The sequence below is a fragment of the Acipenser ruthenus genome, chromosome 2, assembly GCF_902713425.1.
Source record: "Acipenser ruthenus chromosome 2, fAciRut3.2 maternal haplotype, whole genome shotgun sequence".
Taxonomy (NCBI): Eukaryota; Metazoa; Chordata; class Actinopteri; order Acipenseriformes; family Acipenseridae; genus Acipenser; species Acipenser ruthenus.
Window position 1 is genome coordinate 41,722,389 of NC_081190.1, and position 24,113 is coordinate 41,746,501.

General features: G+C 39.7%; 1 protein-coding gene across 4 annotated transcripts in view; it reads left to right on the forward strand.

Moving 5' to 3' along the window:
* Positions 1-24,113, forward strand: part of LOC117409599 (ras and EF-hand domain-containing protein-like) — a 50,419-nt gene that overhangs the window by 9,638 nt on the left and 16,668 nt on the right. For 3 of the 4 annotated variants that reach the window (XM_034015878.3, XM_058996109.1, XM_058996112.1), the window contains exons 4-14: positions 3,298-3,393; positions 7,335-7,412; positions 7,510-7,625; positions 15,564-15,632; positions 16,338-16,422; positions 16,543-16,625; positions 16,985-17,237; positions 17,845-17,988; positions 19,413-19,560; positions 23,320-23,401; positions 23,960-24,074. In XM_034015878.3, the coding sequence (XP_033871769.3) occupies positions 3,298-3,393; positions 7,335-7,412; positions 7,510-7,625; positions 15,564-15,632; positions 16,338-16,422; positions 16,543-16,625; positions 16,985-17,237; positions 17,845-17,988; positions 19,413-19,560; positions 23,320-23,401; positions 23,960-24,074 (1,269 nt within the window). The remainder of the gene's footprint in view (positions 1-3,297; positions 3,394-7,334; positions 7,413-7,509; positions 7,626-15,563; positions 15,633-16,337; positions 16,423-16,542; positions 16,626-16,984; positions 17,238-17,844; positions 17,989-19,412; positions 19,561-23,319; positions 23,402-23,959; positions 24,075-24,113) is intronic. The other variant, XM_034015879.3, reaches the window with a different exon arrangement.

Sequence of the window (24,113 nt, forward strand, 5' to 3'; positions counted from 1 at the left end):
TACATATTAGTTACTGCAGTTAATAATTTGGCAAAACTCAGTGCAGCAAATAATCAGTTGTGTAGGAAAACAAAAGGTTAGTGATGAGGCTAAAGAGATCCAATCCCAACCAGTGCATCCTTGTCTGAAATCATTTTGTTGAGCTAATCAGAGTACTCTGCTCACCCAAGCCATTTTATATTATTATTATTTTTTTTTTCTTAGCAGACTCCCTTATCCAGGGCAACTTACACTTACAAGATATCACATTGTTTTTACATACAATTACATTATTTTTTTTACACACAATTACCCATTTATACAGTTGGGTTTTTACTGGAGCAATCTAGGTAAAGTACCTTGCTCAAGGGTACAACAGTAGTGTCCCCCACCTGGGATTGAACCCACGACCGTCCGGTCAAGAGTCCAGAGCCCTAACCACTACTCTACACTGCTGCCCAATATATATATAATCTTCTGATTTGAATTGTGTTTTTTTAAATAAATGAGTAAATGCATTCTATTATACAACGAGTGTTGAGCGATCTGGGATTGAATAACTCACTTAAGGATTTAAACATCTGCATGTGGCCCTGTAATATATATTATAAATAGGCTTAACCTCCCACAAGCAATTTCCAGCCAATCCCATTTGTTTATGCAGCAGGTCACAGCAGTTTGTATTGGGACACTTGTCATCCCAGTTATGATGGCAGGCAAGAGGGAATTGGAGGAACTAACATAAATGAACATCCATGTCACATAGCAACAGGCAGATATGTTAATATAACATGGGCAAAACGTCAGACTTAAGCATGGCTTTGAGAAACCAAGAACACAGTTACCAGAAATAAGCAGCCAATGACTACATCAATATCAGGCACACTGTATGTTTTTCTAAATACATTTTATAAGCAAACTTGGACTTTTGTTATGCATAGGGTGGAGGGAAGCAGTGTAGAGTAGTGGTTAGGGCTCTGGACTTTTGACTGGAGGGTCATGGGTTCAACCCCAGGTGGGGGACACTGCTGTTGTACCCTTGAGCAAGGTACTTTACCTAGATTGCTCCAGTAAAAACCCAACTGTATAAATGGGTAATTGTATGTAAAAATAATGTGATATCTTGTAACAATCGTAAGTCGCCCTGGATAACGGCGTCTGCTAAGAAATAAATAATAATAATAATAATAATAATAATAATAATAATAATAATAATAGGGTTGCAGATTGTGGAAGCAAGATGGAACAAATAACAGCCCTAATTTGATGGTGGAAAAAGGAGATCAAGCTTCCTATAGTTGTGCAAATGATAATGTAGGATTAAAAAGTGAAGAATACTAAGTATTAAGGACTTACACTATTCTATCCATACCTGGAACAGCTGCTCGTAAAATAAAACAACTGTGTATGGCTAGGTCTAATCTCTGGAACACTAGGAATTTCCTAGGCAAATAATTTAAACAAATCTAAATGACATAATGAAGAAAAGGGCTGCAGACCTTTAGCATTTGTGACAGACACTAGAGTCTGAAAAATAAAGTAATTGTTATTATTGCCCTCTACTGTATATAAATTATATAATACTGTAGTTTATTAAATGCTGACCTTCAGATGACACAGCAGGTTCCATGTTACTCACAGATTGCTACTTAGTCAATGGGAGATATTTCTTAGATGACTGCAGAACATTAAGGTAGAATATCTATTAAAATAAGAATATCCTTAAAAACAAGAATCAAGCAAAACAATGAAAACTGGAATACGTCTGTACATTAAATATTTGAAATGGTTACAACAGCAATAAAGGCACTTTTTACCAGTTTCTAATTGCAATAAAACTCTGCTCATTGGGCAACTTGGTAGTTGGTAGTTGACAAATGGTAATTGAATGAATTTAAAAAGTAATAATTAACAGAACGTAAAATCAAGTTATACATCCTACATCACACCTGTATTAACCTATTTTGTTTTAGCTTATCAAGTACTCAAACAAGTTCAAGAACATATCTTCTTTGCTTTACTGAACATTTTTTTCCAAAACAATACGTAGACAATAGTTCCCGCTGCATTGGCTTTTACAAATTTACAAGAAAAGTATTAAACAGTGGTGCTTTATCAATTAAAAAAAAGCCAAAAAAAAAACAATAAACTAAACAGTGCACCGTCTAATAACCAGTAAACAAAACATCTTAGTGTTGCATACAGTAAAGTACATTTGCATTAAATTTCCAGCTGTACAAATACATTGATTTTGTTTTGTTAATCAGAACCATAACCATACACATACTTTACAAGTGCAACACTGGGTTGCACTGAAATTTTGAAGAAGTTACAGTATGTATTAAAGTCACTCATTCAAAATACTGTACTCCATTCAAACAAAATGTTTTCTATCAGCTCATTTTTCTTTCGCCATTTTAAGTTTGTCTTTGCTTCGTCTCCAGTCATGTACTGTTATTTCAGCATAACGATTGCCATGCATTTTGACAAATTCAACAACGTGCAATTTCAAACCTCTTGTGTAGCATTTTTGTTTTTTGTCTGACTGTCCTACTTTATCCAGTCTCAAAGACAGACACCTGCATTATTATAGCATTGCAGTTACAACGAACAGAAGACTTGATGTTTACTCGGCTTTCTAACCAATAGCTGTTTGCTACGGATCCCAGGGGAGGTTCAGTCTGAATGTTGACAAATCAATGGCTCAGGAGGGTGGGAATAAGGAAATTCATAGAGGTTGACAGCTAGTGTTAACTGTGAAACAATATAGCTGTGACGTTTTCATATTCTGAAGATTGGTACACACGTCTGGGTCGAGAGGAGGTCGGTCAAGAGTCTGAAAGCTTGCGTTTAACATTCAAAATGACTAAGGGTATTGAAAGTAAAAAATTAAAACTTTTAATTAGAACAGTGGTTTTGTGTTTCAACCTAGCAACATGACCTGAATGCGCATACGTCGCACCAGTGTATTAATCGCTCCCCCCTTTTCAGGGCCCCACAAAAATGCCAAGAAAATCGACTTATTTTAGCACCGTTTTTTACGGTACTTAATTAGAAACCTGAGAACTTCCATCCACCAATCCACCAACCAGGAAGCTGCATTCCAGGGCCCTTCAACACAGTATATTGCAACTAAATATTATGGAAACTATGGACAAAGAGTGACCTAATATGGCTGTCATATTGTGGTCATGGGTTTGTTTCTCGGTGATAAACACCAAATGCTTTAGATTCATTTTGTTTATCAGAGTGCTGTGGGGAAAAAATAAATATATAAAAAGTGCTATAAAATGAATTGTATTATTTTGTTTCTTGCAGGAAACCAGAAAAGCTGAAGCTGCTCTAGGTGACATCAAGTGTCAGTATGATTCAGAAGTTTGTGAACTGCAGGTCAAAATGAAGAAACTGAAAATGGTAATTACATTATTGACGGTCAATATGACAGAACATTAACCGTTGAAGTTCTATGAAATTACATTCTCTATTGCCATTAATTCTACGAACACCACATTAAGTAACATTTAAAAAAACAAAATGTTTTTATTTAGTGGGCAGGCTACCAATCCGGGGAAAAGAGATCAGCCCTGCTTTTTATCCACTCTGAATGTGCTCGGTGTCTGGCCAGTAGGGTTCGCTGTTGTGCGATGAGGAGAAGCAATCCCTGCCGGTTTCCCATCCCCCACCTTGGGAGTGTCGGAGCCCCCAGCAAAGTTTGGCTTCTTTGCACAGCCCAGATGCGAACTGGTGTCGTCTAAGCTCTATGACTCAGTGCCAGCGCTTTAACTGGATGAGCCACTCTGGGACCCCATTAAATAAAATGTGGGACTATTCTATAATATACAGTAGTCTCCGGCTAAGAGAACACCAAAGTGTTCTCTTAGCCGAAGTGTTCTCTAAGACGGAGCTGACCACCAGACACAATATTAATAAATAAATACATTTGTATTACTTGTCATGATGCACGTGATTCAACATATGAAATGAACTGAATAAGAGAAAAGCAATAGGCAAGTGTATGTTAATTAACTATACTAAAGTAATTAAATAAAGTAACAGACAAACTAACGTTAATAAACTGTCAAACTAAATTAACACAGCACCCATACACATGTTAAAAAATGTAGCGATGAGGTACACTCGTGGAAAAACAAAATGAGGTACACTCGTGGAAAAACAAAATGAGGCAATGATAAAATTATGGCGGTTCTGGAATGATTGAATAAACCAACCAGTGTGCCTCAAGACACTCTTGCGAAAAATATCACTTTTGAAAATATTGAATAAAACATTTGAATTTACGTTTGATGATGATGAGTTATCAGGTTACAAAACAGCACTTTATCAGTTCTGAACGAATTGCTATTTGTGCCTGTGACAGGGAGAGCCCTGTTGCTGGTTTCTGTGCAAATGCGTTGCTAGGCAACCTGCCGCTGAGCTGATCCAGAGGTCCGAATTGGCTTGGGGCAGTGCCCGTGGAGGCTGCACGGAGATCAAAAAGGCGACTGAACCATCATGCTACACAGACAGGTGCTGTGTTTACATCGCGGAGGGCGTCCGCTCCATGGAGAGAACTACTACACAAAACACTTCCACTCCAAGACGGTGCTCGTGAAGGCATTGCCCAGCCGAGGCCGTTTGAAGAGGCAAGAGTCGGCATGAGGATGCCGGGATGCCGGGAGCCCAGAAGTAGGTTCGTTTAGGGAAGGTTGATCCCAAACAGTGTGTAGAGAGGAGTTTCGTAGTGTAGTAGGTTCCTGGAGCTGGACGTCTCTTTTAGTGAGACTTGCGCAAACTTTTATGTGTATGTTTTTTTGGTTTCTTTTCTTTATTAAATGTGATACTATAGCTACCATTGCTGGTACCCTAGTGTCAGCCTTTTGTTATTAAATCTGCATGCCTCTGCGGCGTGTCAAACACCCAATGCTTTGTGTCCACCTCAGTATTTTTCAGTGACGACCCACACACGTAACATATCCCCCGTTACAATGCCAAAAAGATGCTCTTTAAGTGACGTTCTTGTTCCTTTAGGTGGAGCATTTACAATGGGAAAAATCTGTTTCAAGGTTGTTCTCTTAGCCGAAGTGTTCTCTTAGGAGGTGTTCCTTTATGTGGACTACTGTACTAAGCAAGTTTGTAGTTTTGTAATACCTGGTTTCACAAGTTGACTGAAAGGCCTGAGAAAAAACAACACAAAATAAAAAAATGATGCACTGTATATTAATGAAATTGGACAGGTAGCAGAGGAGGGTATGATAGGCATCTTGGCCTGGATTTTTTACTCGATACATTAAACTATGTGTAAATGTGTGGAAACAATGGTGGTCACACAGAATGAAACACAGTAGTTCCCTTTCAAGTACGAAATGTAACCATTACTGTATGGGCATTTACCTCCTAAAGACCCTGAAACCTGAATAAGATATATCAAAGCTGCTTGCAGAGCCTGTGACACAGTCATGGCCTGCCTTGATGTCTGCGCCATTCTTCCTTTCAAGACTGACCTGACAGGCGAGCCTTGTTCGGATAAGTACTTGTACCTCTATCTGCTATATATTTTGCATTTATCGTGTTAATGTATGTGATATTAAAATAATTGCTGTAATAGTTTTCACTAATTACACATAATTTGTGCACTGCAACCTGTTGCTTGTTACGCCCCACCATGGCATTGTACCCCACACAAAGCTAGATGCATAGTCGCGCCTTCCAAGGGATCCATCAACATAAGTCAGCTGACCTGTGCTCTCCCTCCAGGCTGCATAGCTCTGGCTAGTTATTATTTCTCGTTTTTTTGTTGCATGTTGTTCTTGTTTTATTACGAGACATTATTTACTTTTGTAGTTTCTCTTGTGTTTTCTGTTTCTTTTACTGAGACTACACGCAGGCTGGTCTGCAATGTGGTGCTTTGCACACGTACAGTTAGCGCAGGACCAAAAATATTTGCTTCAGGTGTTGATTTCTTGTAATTTTATCCACAGTACCTTGATGCCATTTTGGTGACTGCTTTTAGCATCACCATTACGAAGGCTGTTAGTACATCTACGGTACCGAGGTAACCGACCTGCTCCGTTCCCGACCCGGTACCATACCGATACCAAACCAGGACCAAGGTTATTGCACCGGTACTGTGCCTGTACCGTTCTGGTACCGTACCGACCTGGTGTTAAAGTCACCGAAATGATACAGAACCGACCGAGTACCATCCTGTACAGACCCGGTTCTGACCCGGTTCCATACCTCTACCGTCCCGGTACCGTACCGACCCAGGGCTAAAGTCACCGAACCGACCCAGTCCATTTCTTGAGATCCTTTCCTGAGATCATCCGGCTACAGCTCCTGCTGTTTCCCGGTCGTTGGATGCCCTATACAGAGTGCATGATGTGCAGTGTGGAGTAGTGGTTAGGGCTCTGGAGTCTTGACTGGAGGGTCATGGGTTCAATCCCAGGTGGGGGACACTGCTGCTGTACCCTTGAGCAAGGTACTTTACCTAGATTGCTCCAATAAAAACCCAACTGTATAAATGGGTAATTGTATGTAAAAATAATGTGTAAAAAAATAATGTAACTGTATGTAAAAATAATGTGATATCTTGTAACAATTGTAAGTCGCCCGTCTGCTAAGAAATAAATAATAATAATAATAATAATGATGTGGAGAAGCTGGGCCTGACCCATTTTCCACCGGTGGAGGCTTCAATTGCAGCCTTGGTACAGACGCTCCTGTCCAAGGACGCTACCTGCCCCAGCAAGCAGTGCCGGGTCTTGATCCTCAAGCATGCCTATTCAGCCAGGCAACTGTAATAGTATTCTGTTAGCCTACCACTCCTATTTGCTTAGATTCCTTTCTGACAGTCACTGGCTCTCATAACGCACAATAAAGCATCACAAATGGATGTAGTGTTTCAATAGGTATAACGTCAGGTTATTATCATAACCCTGGTTCCCTGAAATAGAAATGTAACCATTAACCTTCAAGGTCGTAGCATCCATGGTTGCAGCGGGCCTGACTGAAAAATGGTGTGGGGGTCTGTGAGCGCAGTACTTTTATGCCCTTGGGGACGGGCCAAGACTGCGACACAGGCCCCACGAGCAGCTTTGATGTATCTTATTCAGGTTTTGGGGTCTTTAGGAAGTAAATACCCTTATTGTAATGGTTACATTTCTATTGCAGGGAACCAAAGTTATGATAATAACCTGACGTTATACCTATTGAAACACTACATTCATTTGTAATGCTTTATTGTGCGTAGTGGCTAAACAGCATTTTGTGCTGAGTTAGTTCATTCTTCAATGAGTGACACATCTAGTAAAAAAAACAGCTATATAACGTGACAAATTGTGTTTTTTCTCTTACAGATAGAAGAACAATACAAACATATCAATCTGAAGGACAAAGTTGTTGGATTGAAAAGGAAAATAAATGAATTAACGCTGGTAAGACTTTTCTTTTGTGCTATTAGTTGTGTGGACTTAGGAATTAACCCCATGAAATTGTTCTTGAGATACTAAAAGCTCTGTCTCTTTATTTCAGGAAAAACAGCAACTGAAAAGAGAACTCCTTGAGTCTCAAACAAACATTGCATTCCTTCAGAGTGAGCTGGATTCTTTGAAATGTGAATACGCCGATCAGAGTATAATCCTGGAACAGTAAGAGACGCTTCAGTAATAAATACATGAATTGTATTACTGTAGCATATTGCTAACAGAGGAGTTAGATTTGGTACCAGTACATTGTATTTGATTACATTTTTAATGGTTATATCTCAGGAAACCAGTTTTTTATTTTGGCATGAGCATTTGTTTTGAGGTGTTATTCTACAAGCAGTGGATATAGGATATTGTGACCTACCTTTTCATGAAAATGACTGTGTGTCCCCTAGACAGGGATATATAGTTACTAACACCTTGTTTCAGGAGCCATGGGACCTGGGAATTATTTGTGTAATTTACTGAGTACTAAAGAGTATCAAACACTACATTTTACTTGACGGTAAGAGCTGACAATTCCAAAAAGATGGGAAATTGTCAGGTACCTGACCCATGTTCTGACAATGCTTTCCAGCACACACTGCTTAACTGCTACAGTGGTGGGTTCACTTCAGACAACATGTGTAGTCATCACTGGGCAGGTGAGGTGAGGTCTAAAACCAGAACAACCATGGTTGTTTTCATGTTGACATAGAATTATATGTGAATTGGAAAAGCCAATTACAATACAACAACACATCTTGAGTGAGACAAGTTATTTATTGTGTACTTTTCCAAGTATACAAATATTTACAACTGTCATAACCATTGCAACTTTTTTCTTTCTTTTTTCTTTTGGTTTTGTTTATGAAGGACACAAAAACACGTGTTTGATATGCTGCAAAAGACTTTTGATGTATGTGTGGCATAGTAATGTACGGAACCCCTAAAGGTATATGGTGTAAAAATGAAAATGGGAGGCTACTATATAGTAAGTTGTGTGCAGGACAAAATATCTTGTGTGCATGACTTGCTATAATACCTCTTGCTGATGAGATAGTAAGTCTTGTGCACGAGATAGTAGCCTCCCTTTTTAATTTACACCATGTCCCTTTAGGGGTTCCGTAGTCATGAGATTGAAAAGAGACAAATAATATGCTACACAAGCATTTTCCAACCAATCAATCCATGAACTTTATAGATCTTTCTTATCCATTCATGACAGTGACTCTTCTAAACTTCTAAAGGATATGTATTAGGCTGTTTCAGAGAACTTTTGAATCCTCAGCAACCCACTGATGACTACACATGTTGTCTGAAGTGAACCCACCTACTGTACCAGTTGTGTTTAAATATCCATTCTTTTTTCACTGGAAGGCTGATTTAAAGAAATATATATTTATATGCAATGGAAAGTAGATCCATCCATTTAGATTGTAGTCCTCTGTATATCTTAAAGGAAGTTTTTGGTTTGCCATTTATTGTTTTATTAGAAAAATTATCTACTATTATAACAAACATTCTCAAGTAGGACCACATTTTAGATACAGTAAAACCTGCCTTAGTGACCACCTCTGAAGAGAGACCACCTGCCATGAGTGACTACTTGCAGAATCCACTGAACCCTTTTTCCCCTATAATTTAACTGTGAAGAGTGACCACCTGTCATATCTGACCAGTGACCACATTTTCTTACTCCCATCCATAAAAACAAACCTGTAGGAGAAACCAATCTCAGCTTATCAGTCTGTGTTTCTTTGAAGTTTCCAGCAAAATATTTTTTATTTTTCTTGTTACCGTTTCTGCATTGTACAGCTTCATACTCAGCATGAACCGGAACTTGAACTTGAACAAACAGGAACTTGAACTATTGAACTTGAACTTGAACTTGAACTTGAATTGAACTTGAATTGAACTTGAACTTGAAAGGAGAGCACCGCTTCCGTACTTCATGTGTAGAATATTTAACTGTTCTGTTCCTATTAATATACGGAGATAGATATACATGTGTATATAACTGTGGCAAAGTGCCCCGCCCCTGTGTGCATTTGTGTGTTCTGTGTATGTATGTATGGGTGCATATGTTAATGTCGGTGTATAGATTGGTACACGGGATATAAACGGGTCTGTGTTTCACGTGTATTTAAAAAGTGTAGATTTGTATGTAGGCACGAGGAGGGCACAAATCACTTCACGTGCTGGTTAAATGTAATATGTGAGCACGGGGTTGCACAGAATTAATTCACGTGCTGGGATTCAAGTGAATAATTAATTAGTAATTGAATCCCAGCACAACAGTATAAATATGCACATTTTCACTCAGTCGGGGTTGGTGTTCGGTGAGTGGAGAACGGGAGAGAGAGGAGAAACTAAAAAGTGAAAGAAAGAACGTAAATATTGCTTTACTCACCGTGTTTGTTTGTCCCTGTTTGTTAGTGTGTGTTCGTTTTTGTTTGTCTCTTTATTTTGGCGCAAGTGCCGTGTCCAGTGTTTTTTTGTGTTTCAAACCTTTTATTTTCTGTTTATTAAATGCTGAGCGCGATCACGCGCCCAGCTTATACCAAACCACATCTCTCTGTGTATTCCTTTTCTGGTCTGACGCCACCCACTCTGGCCGTCTTTGTGACACGTGGTGTCTTCGTGGGATAGCCGCGCCTCCAAGCGTCAGACCAGGAGGGGTCTGGATTAAAAAAAAAAAAAAAAAAAAAAAAGATTACAAATATTGTTTTGGGGGAAAAAAACAAAACAAAAAAAAAAATCAATGGCAGAAGACGCCATCAAACTGCGGGGCTGGTTCCTGGAGAATGCTGGGCTGGAGGCCCAGTCTCTGCCCATAGTCGTCCGGGTCCTGTGGATGATGGACAGTGAGAGATGGGAGGCATATCAGCAGGAACACACCCCAAACACCTTGGAGGAGGGTGTGGAGTTTGTCCTCAACTACCTGGAGGCAACCATAAATGGAACAGCAGCCCAGGTAGCAGGACCACCAGCAGAGGAGTACCTGCTGTCCCCATCTCCACCAGCAGAGGGTGAGTACCTGCTGTCCCCATCTCCACCAGCAGAGGGTGAGTACCTGCTGTCCCCATCTCCACCAGCAGAGGGTGAATGCCTGCTGGTTTTGCCTCCACAGCCCAAATGGGAGGAGCCTGAGCATCCACAGCCCAAATGGGAGGAGCCCAAGCGGAAGGAGCCCGAATGTCCTACGCCTGAGTGGGAGTAGCCCGAACGTCCTACGCCTGAGTGGGAGGAGCCCGAACGTCCTACGCCTGAGTGGGAGGAGCCCGAACGTCCTACGCCTGAGTGGGAGGAGCCCGAACGTCCTACGCCTGAGTGGGAGGAGCCCGAACGTCCTACGCCTGAGTGGGGGGAGCCCGAACGTCCACAGCCCAACAGGGAGGAGTCGGGGCGTCCACAGCCCAACAGGGAGGAGTCGGGGCGTCCACAGCCCAACAGGGAGGAGTCGGGGCGTCCACAGCCCAACAGGGAGGAGTCGGGGCGTACACAGCCCAAAGGGAGGCAAGTCGGGGCTTCCACAGCCCTGGGACCCAAGCCACCAGCAGAGGGAAAATGCCTGCTGGTTCAGCCCCAAGAGCCAGAAGGGGAGGAGTTACAGGCTCAACCCCCTGAAAATTTTTGGGGGGGAGAAGGGCAGGATGCTGGTGTCCCCCAGCAGCCTCTCGCTATGCTGCTGAAGGCAGCACGGCGTGCACATGCCCAGCCGCCACAGCAGAGGGAGCCAGCACCGCCAGGAGCAGAGGAGCTGGAGCTACCTCTACCTCCACCACCTCCAGGAGCAGAGGAGCAGGAGCTGCCTCTGCCTCCACCACCTCCAGGAGCAGAGGAGCAGGAGCTGCCTCTGCCTCCGCCACCACCACCGCAAGGAGCAGAGGAGCAGGAGCTGCCTCTGCCTCCACCACCTCCAGGAGCAGAGGAGCAGGAGCTGCCTCTGCCTCCGCCACCACCACCGCAAGGAGCAGAGGAGCAGGAGCTGCCTCTGCCTCCGCCACCACCACCGCAAGGAGCAGAGGAGCTGGAGCTGCCTCTGCCTCCACCACCGCCAGGAGCAGAGGAGCTGGAGCTGCCTCTGCCTCCACCACCGCCAGGAGCAGAGGAGCTGGAGCTGCCTCTGCCTCCACCACCGCCCGGAGCAGAGGAGCAGGAGCTGCCTCTGCTGCCCGTACCTCCGCAGGGAGTACGATGGCCGGAGCCCCAGCAAGGGGAGCTGCCGGCCACGAAGAAGGGGGAGGAGGTCTGGAGACCACTTTCCCCAGCAGCAGTTTCGCTGCAGGAGTTCTTGTGGCCGGAGCCCCACAGGAGGGAGCTGCCGGCTACGAAGAAGGGGGAGGTCGGGGGACCACCTGCCCCCGCAGCTTTTTCGCTGCAGGACGGGACCAACAGGCTGTCAGCCGTGCCACTACCGGCAGGGGTGCTGACAGCATTGCCAGCCAAGGGCCCACTGAAGCCTCCCTTCCCAGCCCGAGACTTTGTTCTGGACTGCTGGGTTTTTAAGGGGGGAGGTGGCCGTTGAGGCCATGTGTGCTGCGCACAAGGGGGGGTATATGTGGCAAAGTGCCCCGCCCCTGTGTGCATTTGTGTGTTCTGTGTATGTATGTATGGGTGCGTATGTTAATGTCGGTGTATAGATTGGTACACGGGATATAAACGGGTCTGTGTTTCACGTGTATTTAAAAAGTGTAGATTTGTATGTAGGCACGAGGAGGGCACAAATCACTTCACGTGCTGGTTAAATGTAATATGTGAGCACGGGGTTGCACAGAATTAATTCACGTGCTGGGATTCAAGTGAATAATTAATTAGTAATTGAATCCCAGCACAACAGTATAAATATGCACATTTTCACTCAGTCGGGGTTGGTGTTCGGTGAGTGGAGAACGGGAGAGAGAGGAGAAACTAAAAAGTGAAAGAAAGAACGTAAATATTGCTTTACTCACCGTGTTTGTTTGTCCCTGTTTGTTAGTGTGTGTTCGTTTTTGTTTGTCTCTTTATTTTGGCGCAAGTGCCGTGTCCAGTGTTTTTTTGTGTTTCAAACCTTTTATTTTCTGTTTATTAAATGCTGAGCGCGATCACGCGCCCAGCTTATACCAAACCACATCTCTCTGTGTATTCCTTTTCTGGTCTGACGCCACCCACTCTGGCCGTCTTTGTGACAATAACCCATACAAATAATCAAAGAATACAATAGCTGTAAGAAACCCTTGAGAGATAAATAATGGAAAGGTCTGAATATAGCGTGCTTCTGGTCTGGAACAACAAGTGTGAATAATGTGTGAGAGAGGTGAAGGGAACCTTTATCAACGCTGTGCTAAGGTGTCAGAAATCAAGTTGATAAAATAAGCTAAACATTTATTTAAAAGATAAAACTCACTCGCAGCAAACAAATAAAGGGTACCTGTGGCCTTACACAAATCTTTTTTTTTTTTTTTGCAAACGGATGGCCTTCTGTTTCAAAACCTCAGTCTCATTCGCTCCTAAGCGACTGCAATAGGACAGTGAGATGAGCTGATTCTTCACCAAACCATTCCAGATATGAGGGGGGGGGGGGGGGGGGGGAGTGTTATGCATAGGATTATTATTATTGTTATTAATAATAATAATAATAATAATAATAATAATAATAATAATACATTTCAAGATGTAATCCTTATTTTTTATGTTTAAGTTAATAAGTTGTATGAAAGTCATGTATAATTTTATAAGTGATGTTATTTCGCTTCATAGTCCCCCAGTCAAACACTGTGATATTACTGTACATTTCTTAATATAGCTAAAGTTAGAGATAGAACCCCATTATACATTCCTGATTGCACCACTAAATAAACCTGGTTTCTGCGGGTCTTAACGCAGTGCTCAGTTGTCTGTTTGGGACCCCACTGCGCTGTCATCAGAATCGCTTCGGCAAATATATTAATGATACCACGCCTGAAATGTATGCTGACCCAATGGGGCAGGCGCTCTATAACGGTGCAAGACATGTCTTCAGAATACCATTTTAGCGCAGTGTTTTGTTTTTTTTTACATCTTCGCTTCATTTATGCGCCACAGAATCGCCAAGCAATTCTGTAACTTAAAAACTACTGCACGGATTTTCATGAAACTTGCACAAAAAAAGGATCCATAACACAGACACAGAACATATGAAAGTGCCGTCCCGATCTGTTTTGAAACGGCTGAGAAAACATACCCCTTAAAATCGAGTTTAGACAAGGCTCTGCCAGTGCTATTGCGCCGTTATAATTAAATATTTAAAAAACAACAACAAAAAAAAACATTATACACTAGTATATTTAACACAGGGGCATATTTTCAAAAGTGTTTACTTTTGTCTTTAATTCACTCTCACATTGTTTCACTTTTTTGTAACATTACTGTGACTTGAAATAACTTATCTGAATAGTTAAAAAACTATAGATAGATAAAAACTGTATTAAATGCTGTACATACAGTAGAAAAACAAAATGGCATCAATAAATTGTATTGAATAATATATTTACTATAAAGTCAATTTTAAGATGCACCAAATTTAACACCAGGCGTGCTTTAATATTAAAAAGGAAGTAGCTTCAAATATCATTTTAATTGCATTTTTATTTTTTTTCTGGCAGCAATTTGTGTTTCTTGTTTCTGTTGCTCCAATATTGAGGTATTGTAATGTTTCTCAAAATCTACCTTCACTGGACATTGAGCTTCCTAAATGCTGGGATTATCATTCCTCATTCAATTCAAACCACGTGACACCTTGCAACTTGGTGATGTTACATACATGGGTTGTCACTGAATAATACTGAATCAGACACAGAACAGTGGGTGTTAACATGCCACACAAACACGCAGATTTAATTACAACACAGGCCCCGAAGCTAGGGTACCAACAATGGTAATCCTAGTGCCGGATTTAATAAAGAAAACAACAGCTAAAAATTAAAGTTTGTCCACAAATGGAGAGTGCTTGTCCCACTAAAAGGAATGTCCCGCTCCAGGAACCTGCTACACTACTAACCCTTACTGCACTTAGTTTGGGATTAAATCCCCTAAACTGATCTACTTCTGTGCTCCCGGAGTCCCGGCAACTTCATAGCAACGCCGATCTCTTCAAGCGGCCTCGGCTGGGCAATGCCTTCATGAGCACCGTCTTGGAGCGGAAGGGTTTCGTGTAGTAGTTCTCTCCATGGAGCGGACACTCTCCTCCTTGATGTCAACATAAAAGCTTTCGCCCGCCTGTGTAGCTATGGCATTGCAGTAGCCTCGAACGTTGGCACTTCTGCCTCCTTAAACAGATGTAAGCTCCCCGGGCACCCTCCCAGCCAATCAGGACCTCCCAATCAGCTCAGCTCTGGGCAAACCTTCATATTTACCAAAGGAGCAGCACATCTCAACCAGCGACAGGGTCCTTCCTGTCACACACCTACTCTCTCTGTTTATGGTATGTAGTTTATGTATATGTAAGTGGGACTTGCACTGTTGAAAAGTCACATTGTCACATGATTTGTATGGAATAAGCAAGGCTGTTAATATAGATACGCTCAAAGCAAAAGTCTAGTAAAGACAGGTATCCAAAAAAAAAAAAAAAAAAAAAAACTCTGTATGGGGTGACAGAACCCAGAACCACTCAGATGGCAAACACCACAAAATAGTAAGGGAAATGTAAAAAAGCAATTGCAGAGACATCTTAAGCTACTTATACTTTAACTTAGTATTCAGCATTTCACTCTAACCACTGAACTACTTGTGTTTGCAAGTAATTTGAATTGCAGTATTTATGTTTGGTTTAAGGCAGTTTAATTTATTTGCGTGGAATCAATTGGCTGCTACACAAATATCATTTAGATTCCAAAATGTTTTCAAAGCCTTTCTGTTTTGACGAGACAAAAGGAAAAGGGTTTAAATCAAGTTTGGACTCAGAAGTCTTTATAATGGCACCGGATATCCTGAAAGTAAGACTGCTGTTCATTTCCACTGCTTACAGCATTGGGGTTTAATCTCTATGGCAACTGGTAGCGGTAGCTGAAATAAAGGCTCACAGTTTCCCTGGTACTATATCTAAATTGTATTTATGTTCCAATGGAACAAAACCTGACTTTTTTGTTTTTTGCTTTTCAGGGATAAAGCAATGATAAAAGATTATACAGATGAAAGAGATCATCTTACCCGACAAATAGAGATACTTCAGTAAGTTTCCTTCAATCTTTCTATTTATAAATCCTTATTTTCTGCTGGCTTATACTTAAAAATCCTTGTTTTTTGTACCATTCATTTTTCAAGGACTGCTAATTTTATGTACTGCATACCAAGCACATTCCTCATACAGTAAAGCTACCCTTCACTTCATAGAATTCTGTACTAATCTATACAGTACAGGGGTCCAAGCACAGCGTAGTCAAATGTACCTGTGTTTTGAAGTGTATCCTCTTTTCTTAATTGCTACATCCTGCTTTACAGCATACCCCAAACACACACGCTTACCAAGAAAGCACACAGAAGTCACAGACTTTTAACCTCGCAGCTTTCTGGCATGCCAGCTGATCCTAATGTTTTATAATACCTTGTTGCTGTATTAGTGGCCCTATTTATAAAGCTTTATGTAAACAATATTTTCTTAGTCTTTTTTTATTAATTAAATATATTTTAATATTCATGAAACAGTTCTAGACTTGTTAAAGACAGCTTACTGAGTATTTTTTAATTAAAAACATTCTTGAAATAAATGAGTTAAAGCTTTGTGAATATATCATTTTTCTTTGTTTTATTTACTTTTTGGACCTATTTTGAGTTTAACAAATTCTAGACAAAGAAAACATGTTGAGAATATCAAAAGGCATTCAGTTGTGTTTGAATAAATCCTTAATGCCTTCCCATTCCTTTATTCTTTAAAAGGTCAGCTAACAGGACACTCCATGACAGCAATGATGGTCTAAGAAGTACACTGGAAAATAGTTTAAGCAAATACAATAAATCTCTGGTAAGAATCGCAGCTTAATGTGCATGAAAACAAAGCTTTAAAAAAGATGAAATAGGTAATACAGCCTGAGGGAAATTAATTTATTTTTATCTTTAAACACTAATATTGTTTCTGTTCTAGCATGTTCATAACACCTCCCCAGGAAATACCATTTCTCAGTCGAGTCCGAAATTTAGTGGTTGTCAATCTCCATTTTATGATAGGTAAGACATGTTTGTTTTTTATCTGAGGGGTTAGTTTGCCTTCAACATTTTAAAAAGAAAAATAATTTTATCCATGGGTAAACACAGCTCTGTGCTGAAAAGACAAATATATATTTATTTGTGCTTTTCAATCTAGAATCTAGAAAACACACATTAAAATTCAAATGAGTGATTTTATAACATCACTATAAAGAGTGCACATTTACATTTAATTCCACTAAAATATCATTTAATTCCAATAAAATTATCTTTAATTAATGACAAAGTAATCTGCACATATTTGTTTCAACTGTTACTCACACAATGTGATCTGAAACGAATGTGTCACCTGATATTTTCTTCTATTCTTATTCATATAGTTTATCTAACTTCTCCAGGTCCTCTCACTCTTCCTACATGGATGAGGACTGTGACATGCTGGCGATGTGTGACCCGATGTGTAGGGTAAGCTGTGAGGTGGAGAGCCTAGCAGAGAGCTGCTTGGACAGTGGCCTCTCAACCCTCCGAGACTCCAACGACTGTGACTCTGAGGTGGAGTTCAGGCTTCAAAAGAACTTCCAAAGGTCACACGAGACGCCAGAGAACTTCGGGGGAGATGCTTCTGATGCAGATGTACGCTGTGCTCACTTTCATGTGTGACCTTTACTCCATGGCAAACCTATTTATGTACAAAGCAAACTGACCTTTCACATGGAGGCCAATTGCTGCTTTCACATCAGCCTATAGCTTTTTTCCAAAATTGTAGTTTAGATATATCAGAACAAAAAAGTAAGAATAAAACTAGTTTTAATTTGTCTAGTGTATTATATTAACTAAGCTGTTTCTTTAGTTTTATTTATACAGTGTAAGAATAGTTTGTAGGTTGGGACTGGACATCTGTAGAAGCCTACATTTATAGAGCCACCTTGTGTCCTAATGTGTGTGTGTGTGTATATATATATATATATATATATATATATATATATAGAGAGAGAGAGAGAGTGCAATACTTTTAATCATTTTGAATGCACCTTCAAAATGTAATTGTTTTTTTTCTGTTCCATAGACAGTTACTTACTAAAGATTGTATTCATTGAATTGTCTGCAGTTAAACAAAAAAAATCCACGAACTAGCACATACTTTTCTATAGAAATCATATTGAACTCATGTATATATGTGTCCATTTACAGTGACAGATTTGTTTGTGTTGAAACTAAAATTCCTAATGTTTGTTTGTAGGTGCCGGAGATGCATGATGACGTGGCTTACAGTTCTGACGGCAACAGTTCAGCACTTGACTGGAAACCACCAACACTGATCAGCAGGAGAGATTCTTCAGCTTCCGTCTCAACACGAAAGTGCATCTCTGCCATATCACCACAAGTTCTGTACCTCACCTTCTGAGTTTCAGATGCTAACTGAGGGACTAACATTTGGGGAATGTTTATACAGACTATTTGCTAGTTGGGGCATGGTTCTGTGTCATATTGACTGTTGTAAAACAGAAACTTGCATTATTATTATTAGGCTTCCAATCTGGCTTGGGAAGTCTATTGTTATTGTAAAGATTTTTATTATTATTATTATTATTATTATTATTATTATTATTATTATTATTATTATTGTCATAACATCAACTTGGCAGGTATCATCCCATGTAGATTACAGTTCACATGCAAAAAAATTGCGCTTCTGAGTCAACCAAGATGGCAGCCTGGCGCATTTTTTGGAAAAACCTTTCAAAATCTGCTTCTTGGGAGCCAGTGAACCGATTGATCTAAAACGTCGCATATGTCATCAGCAACCAAACCTGCTTCAACAGAAGTAGAAGTTGCTGCGATAAATGTTACTATCAAAATGGCTGCCAACAGATTCTCCAAACGCTCCCCAAACATCAAACTGCTTCTGCTTGCAAACCGTTTAACCAACTAACTCTTAACTTGGTAGGCATTATCTTGGGGACAATGGAATTCAAATATGGCAAAATAGTGTTCTTTTGTAAAACAAGATGGTCGCTAGACCTACGTTTCGTTCGTAAATTTAAAACCGCTTCAGTTGAACATGGTTTAGTTGATTAATGCCAAATTACCTTGATCATGACCTTTGACTTCTCCTTAAGGTTAAATGTAAAATTAGTTTATAACTCCTTACAGTGTGTAGATAGGGTCATGGTTACTATGGTGTTTAAAGTTATAAAGCATTGTGATATAATGAAATAATGCAGTATTTTGAATTGAAACTACTCCATAAAACTGATCTGTTTCTGACACTTGTGATGTAATGCTACAGCTTGCCAACATTGATTCTGTTCTATGGAGATATTGGATTGACACATTAAGGGTGAAGTTCTGCATTTGATTATCAAAAAAAAAAAAAAAAAAAAAAAAACTTTTAAGCTATTTTCTTGGAAGAAAACTCCAACACCACATATTATTATTATTATTATTATTATTATTATTATTATTATTATTATTATTATTTTATTAGCAGACGCCCTTACCCAGGGCGACTTACAATTGTTACGAGATATCACATTATTTTTTACATACAATTACATTATTTTACACATAGATAAAGTTCCTGGTATGGACTAATGACAAGAAGGAGGGATAAAGCTTTTTTGCATGACTTGTCAACAATGAGACACATTCACAGCTTACATCCTTTTTTTATGGAAGCTGCTGAAGAATGTAGTGATAAATTGGAAACAGTTTACCATCAGTAAGGCGTTTGTTGTTATTGGGTTTATTGTGTTTTTTGTGTTTTGTTCTTCCCATTCTTTTAGTAATTTCTTTTCTTTTCTTTAGGCAGACAATAGAGATAGCAATTCCAAATACCCTCATTCGGAGAAAGCATACAAGGTTGTCTTAGCTGGAGATGCAGCCGTGGGCAAGTCCAGCTTCCTGCTGAGGCTTTGTAAAAATGAGTTCCATGGAAACACTAGTGCCACACTAGGTAAGTTTGTTGGACAGACAAACCTGTTTTTTGGATAGACAAACCTGTTTGTTGACCAATAATGATGTATTGTGGCAAAGTGGTGAGTGATTACAGGTGCATGCAGTGCAGCGTGTATACAGAAACAGGCAGACAATGGTTTCAAGGTGCAAGGGTGTTTATTGAAAATGAATAACAACGTCCAGAGCCTTAAGGAAAACACCTGTAAATAATAAATGATGGAGTGATACAGCAGCTTGTATCACTCAGTATTTGTAATCCCTGTGTTTGACCTGCAACCAAAAGTCCAGTTTACTACACCCACACGAAACACAAAACACAAACACAGATAACAGTGAGTGATATTAGTGCTCGTGGTGCAAATACAGTTCTCCATGAACAAAGGGAAGTGCTGGTGTCCGGGTTTGATGCTGGCTGAATAGCGACAGCTCCGGATCGTGTTTAGTAGTCTAAAATAACAAACAGACAGTTACAACAGATACTAACACAGACAGGACAAAACTCACGGTTTTTCAGCACAATACACACAGGCTCCTTGTAGGTTGTATTTAACCATTTACCAAGGAACAGATTACTTTGCTACGCCCCTATTTTATACCCTCACTCATGACCCCTTGGTTAACGAGCGCATCCGCTTCTCCAATACGTGGATGCCACGCCGTTTCCCATCCGGGTCATTGAGTTTGGGTACCGTAGCTCTGTCCCTGTTCTAGCCGGCCGACTTCCACCTACCCACGAGAATAAATTGTCATGCCTTTTAGTCCAGGGTACTCTGTTCCCTTTACCTAGTGCCCTCACAGATCTGGAGGGAGATCTATCACCAAGCGTCATTCGATCTCTGTCACATTGGCGGATCTAAATACAGCCACCCTTGAACTATATTTAACCTGCAGGTTTTTTCCCCCTTGGCTAATTTATGGGTCAACGTATTAACGTTACTTAACAAGACCATGAAACATTAGGTTTAAATTTTAGGATGGGGGTATAAAGATCTATAACTGTTTAGATCAGTGGTACTCAACTCTGGCCCTCGAGATCCAGTCCAGTCCAGGTTTTTACTTCAAGCAGGTTATAATGTAGTTAATTGAAGCTGCTAAGAGGCAATTAATTAATTTAGTACTGGTTTAAATAAACACCAGGGGCTGTATTCACAAAGCTGACTTCAGTCTAAGACCAAAAACGGGCTTAAGTTGCTTTTGCTGACTTTGTTATGACCGAGTCTTAAGTCCGTTTCACAGAACGATTTTCTGGGGGGTCTTAACTTAGACCAGCGTTTCTGTCCTCGCAGAACGTCTTCACTGTCTTCCACTCGAGAGAAAGCCGTAGCCTGAGGGACAGATTGATAATTTTGCTTCTTCACTGGAACTTAAGAAAAATCATTATTTCATGTAAATATAAATAATGTAAAATGTATATATTTTCTTATAGAATTTCGTAATTTTCCATTAATAAATATATTGTTATACTTACATTTAAACGTATGATTAAATTGACCTGTTGAATTATTTTACAGTAATTAGGCTCTCATTGATTACTTAAGATTATATATATTGTGATGAAGCTAGACTTTGTCGCTTTTTAAAATGGCTGTCCGAGAGTAAAAAAAAAAAAAAAAAAAAAAAAAAACACTACATGTCCCAGGAGCCTCCGTGGCAGTGACAGGATGGGCGGGGACTCCTGGGTATATAAGGAGGCAAGCTGAGGGAGTCTGGGCAGTTCGTGGGAGGTTGCCGCAGGGAACAGACTCCAGATTGCTTGGAATAAAACTGGAATACCACAGCCTGTTGCAAGCTTGAAAGGGGTATGTGATTCAGGACTGCTGCAGTTTATGCAATGTGTTTTTCTTTTCATTTAGTTAAATTGGCGGGTGAATGAAATCGCAAATGTTAATTTGCTACAGTGTGGGAAAGTTAAGCCAAATAGGGATCCTGGGAGTGAGAGGTAAACCCGAAGGCATGTGACTTTGTGATTGAATATAAAAATAACCACACGGACACGTGAGAGACTTTAAAAAAGAAACTTTATGTTGTTGAACACTATTTCTGGTGGGGAAACCAGAAAGCCCGCCGCCTTCACATCTGGGAGGTCTGGAACGGTCAACTCGGCAACGCAGGAAGTGTTGGACCTTGTGGAGCGGTGTTTGTTGATTTCACTGTGTAGTGAGGGACAAAGAAGAAAGTCAGTTAGGCCCGAACAGGGCTAGGCATATTATTTTTGTTTGTTTGTTTATTTTTGTGTAAATAATAAACTTACCTGGTCCACAATTTGAGAACCTCCTGTCTGGATCTCCGGTTTTTGGGTCTCCCCCACTTACGTGTCTGTCACATATGGTGTCAGAGTGGGATCATGGGATTGATCAGGAAACTCAACCCACCCACTTAAAACAAAAACAAACCCACACATTTTACTGCGGGGATGACTCCAATCCCATCCCCACTGTGTTACAATATATATATATATATCTATATCTATATATATATATATATATATCACATGTAATTAGAGTGCAATAAAAACAATGCAGAATGTTATGCCATTTTTATGTGTATTGTATTTAATAGAATATTTGTTAATAAAGTATATTGAAAAAATAGTTATTTATCTATCTTTCTATTTGCTAAGAAAAACGTTCTTGGTTTTTAATGAGATGCATTTTTAGAAACAGGATATAGTTTCTGGTAATGGAGTAACCAAGCAGAGGGGAAAACAGGGGAAGAAACAGTAGTAGGACACACGAAAAAGGGTACACAGGTTGTAGATGTGTTTTATAGCTGTGGAAAGCTTCAAATACATTAAAAAAAAAAAAAAAAAAAAACGCTATAGATAACAAACACAAAACTACAACGGAGCAGGTATTACTTTGTATGTTTCTACCTCTGCTAATAAAGTCTTCATTCCTCTCAAGCCGTGCTTTTGGTGCTGCTTGTTATAAATTAAACGTAGATTTACAGCCCTAATTATAGTTATAATGTTAATGGTATGATCTACTTTGCAATAACATTTAATACTGTAATTAAAAAATAAATAAATCACCTGCAACAAAGCTGGAATTGCTAGTTGATGGAGACAGATCGGTATGTAAAATATTTGTTTGGGTTTCAATTGACTGTCTATTAAAACGGTATCGGCTTCTCAATTCAGTCTTAGGGTAGAATTGCTTAGGGCAATAATCATCTGGATGATCATCAAATAAATCATATACTATCACCTGTCGAGCCATGGCAGAAAAAAAAAATGTTTCAATGGCAGATCTGGACTTCAGCCTCCTTCAGGGTAGTCTTAAAGTTAAGACCTTACTTAAGACCAAAATTCCGTTAAGACTCATTTGTGAATAAGACTAAAGTCCAAATTGACGACTTGTGACCAGTCTTAGACTTAAGTCAGCTTTGTGAATACGGACCCTGGACTGGAATGGATCTTGAGGGCCAGAATTGAGTACCACTGGGTTAGATGATTAAAATTGACCTCAGGCTATCAAATGTTGTTTTTTCCTCCATCAATTGTAGAGTAAAAGTAATATATAGGATTACTTTATTGTTCTAACAATGACAATCATATGTGTAATGTTAAACTATTGATAACCTGAGAACCAAAGAAACTGACTCAAAGCAGTTTATATTTTGTATATGTGTGACACATGTTTATCATATTGATAGCTCAGTAAGTTGTATACATATATATTTTTGTTCAAAACAGAAATTAGTGCAAAAATAAATATATCTAAGTGCAATAAAAAAAAGTGTTTTTTTTTTCTTCTAGGTGTTGACTTTCAAATGAAGACACTGGTTGTTGATGGGGAACCTATAGTTTTACAGCTGTGGGATACTGCGGGACAGGAAAGGTACAATAAGTTTCTTTTTTCCAGTTTCAGTAATCTTATACTACAGAAAAATCTTTAAAAAGTTGGGGAGAATCATACATTATTTTATCCAAACTTGGCTTGATAACCCAGTATTGTGGATAATGATATTTCAACACTGAATTTATAAAAATGAATAAAAATTGCATTCCCTAGTTCAGCTTGTGATCTGCTTTCATTTGCTATAAGTTTTGCTTCTTCAACAAAAAGAACAGGACAAGCAAGGACATCTTATTTTTCCTAATCTATCAACAGATAGTAAACTTTTGTTTTGCATTGGGTGTTTGAGTGTCTAGATATGTACATAAATTCCAGCAATTGGAATACTTGTGGGGATGCCATAGTTTTGTTATACTATTGGTTATGTAACATGTATAGAGTCATAGTAGTGGCTCAAACTTGGAGTGACTCAGTACCGTTACAGTTGTTTTAAATGCGCCTTTGCCCCATTGCTTCTGCTTCAAAACAGGGCCCGAGCTGTATATTTATTTTATAATAACGTTTTGAGAGTATTTGTTAAAAACAGCGTTTATGTTTTAGATTTCGAAGTATTGCAAAATCATATTTCAGACGAGCGGATGGAGTTTTATTATTGTATGATGTAACCTATGAAAAAAGTCTCCTGAACATACAAGAATGGATGGACATGATTGAGGTGGGTTATGAGAAACATAATAAATCAGTAAAATGATAT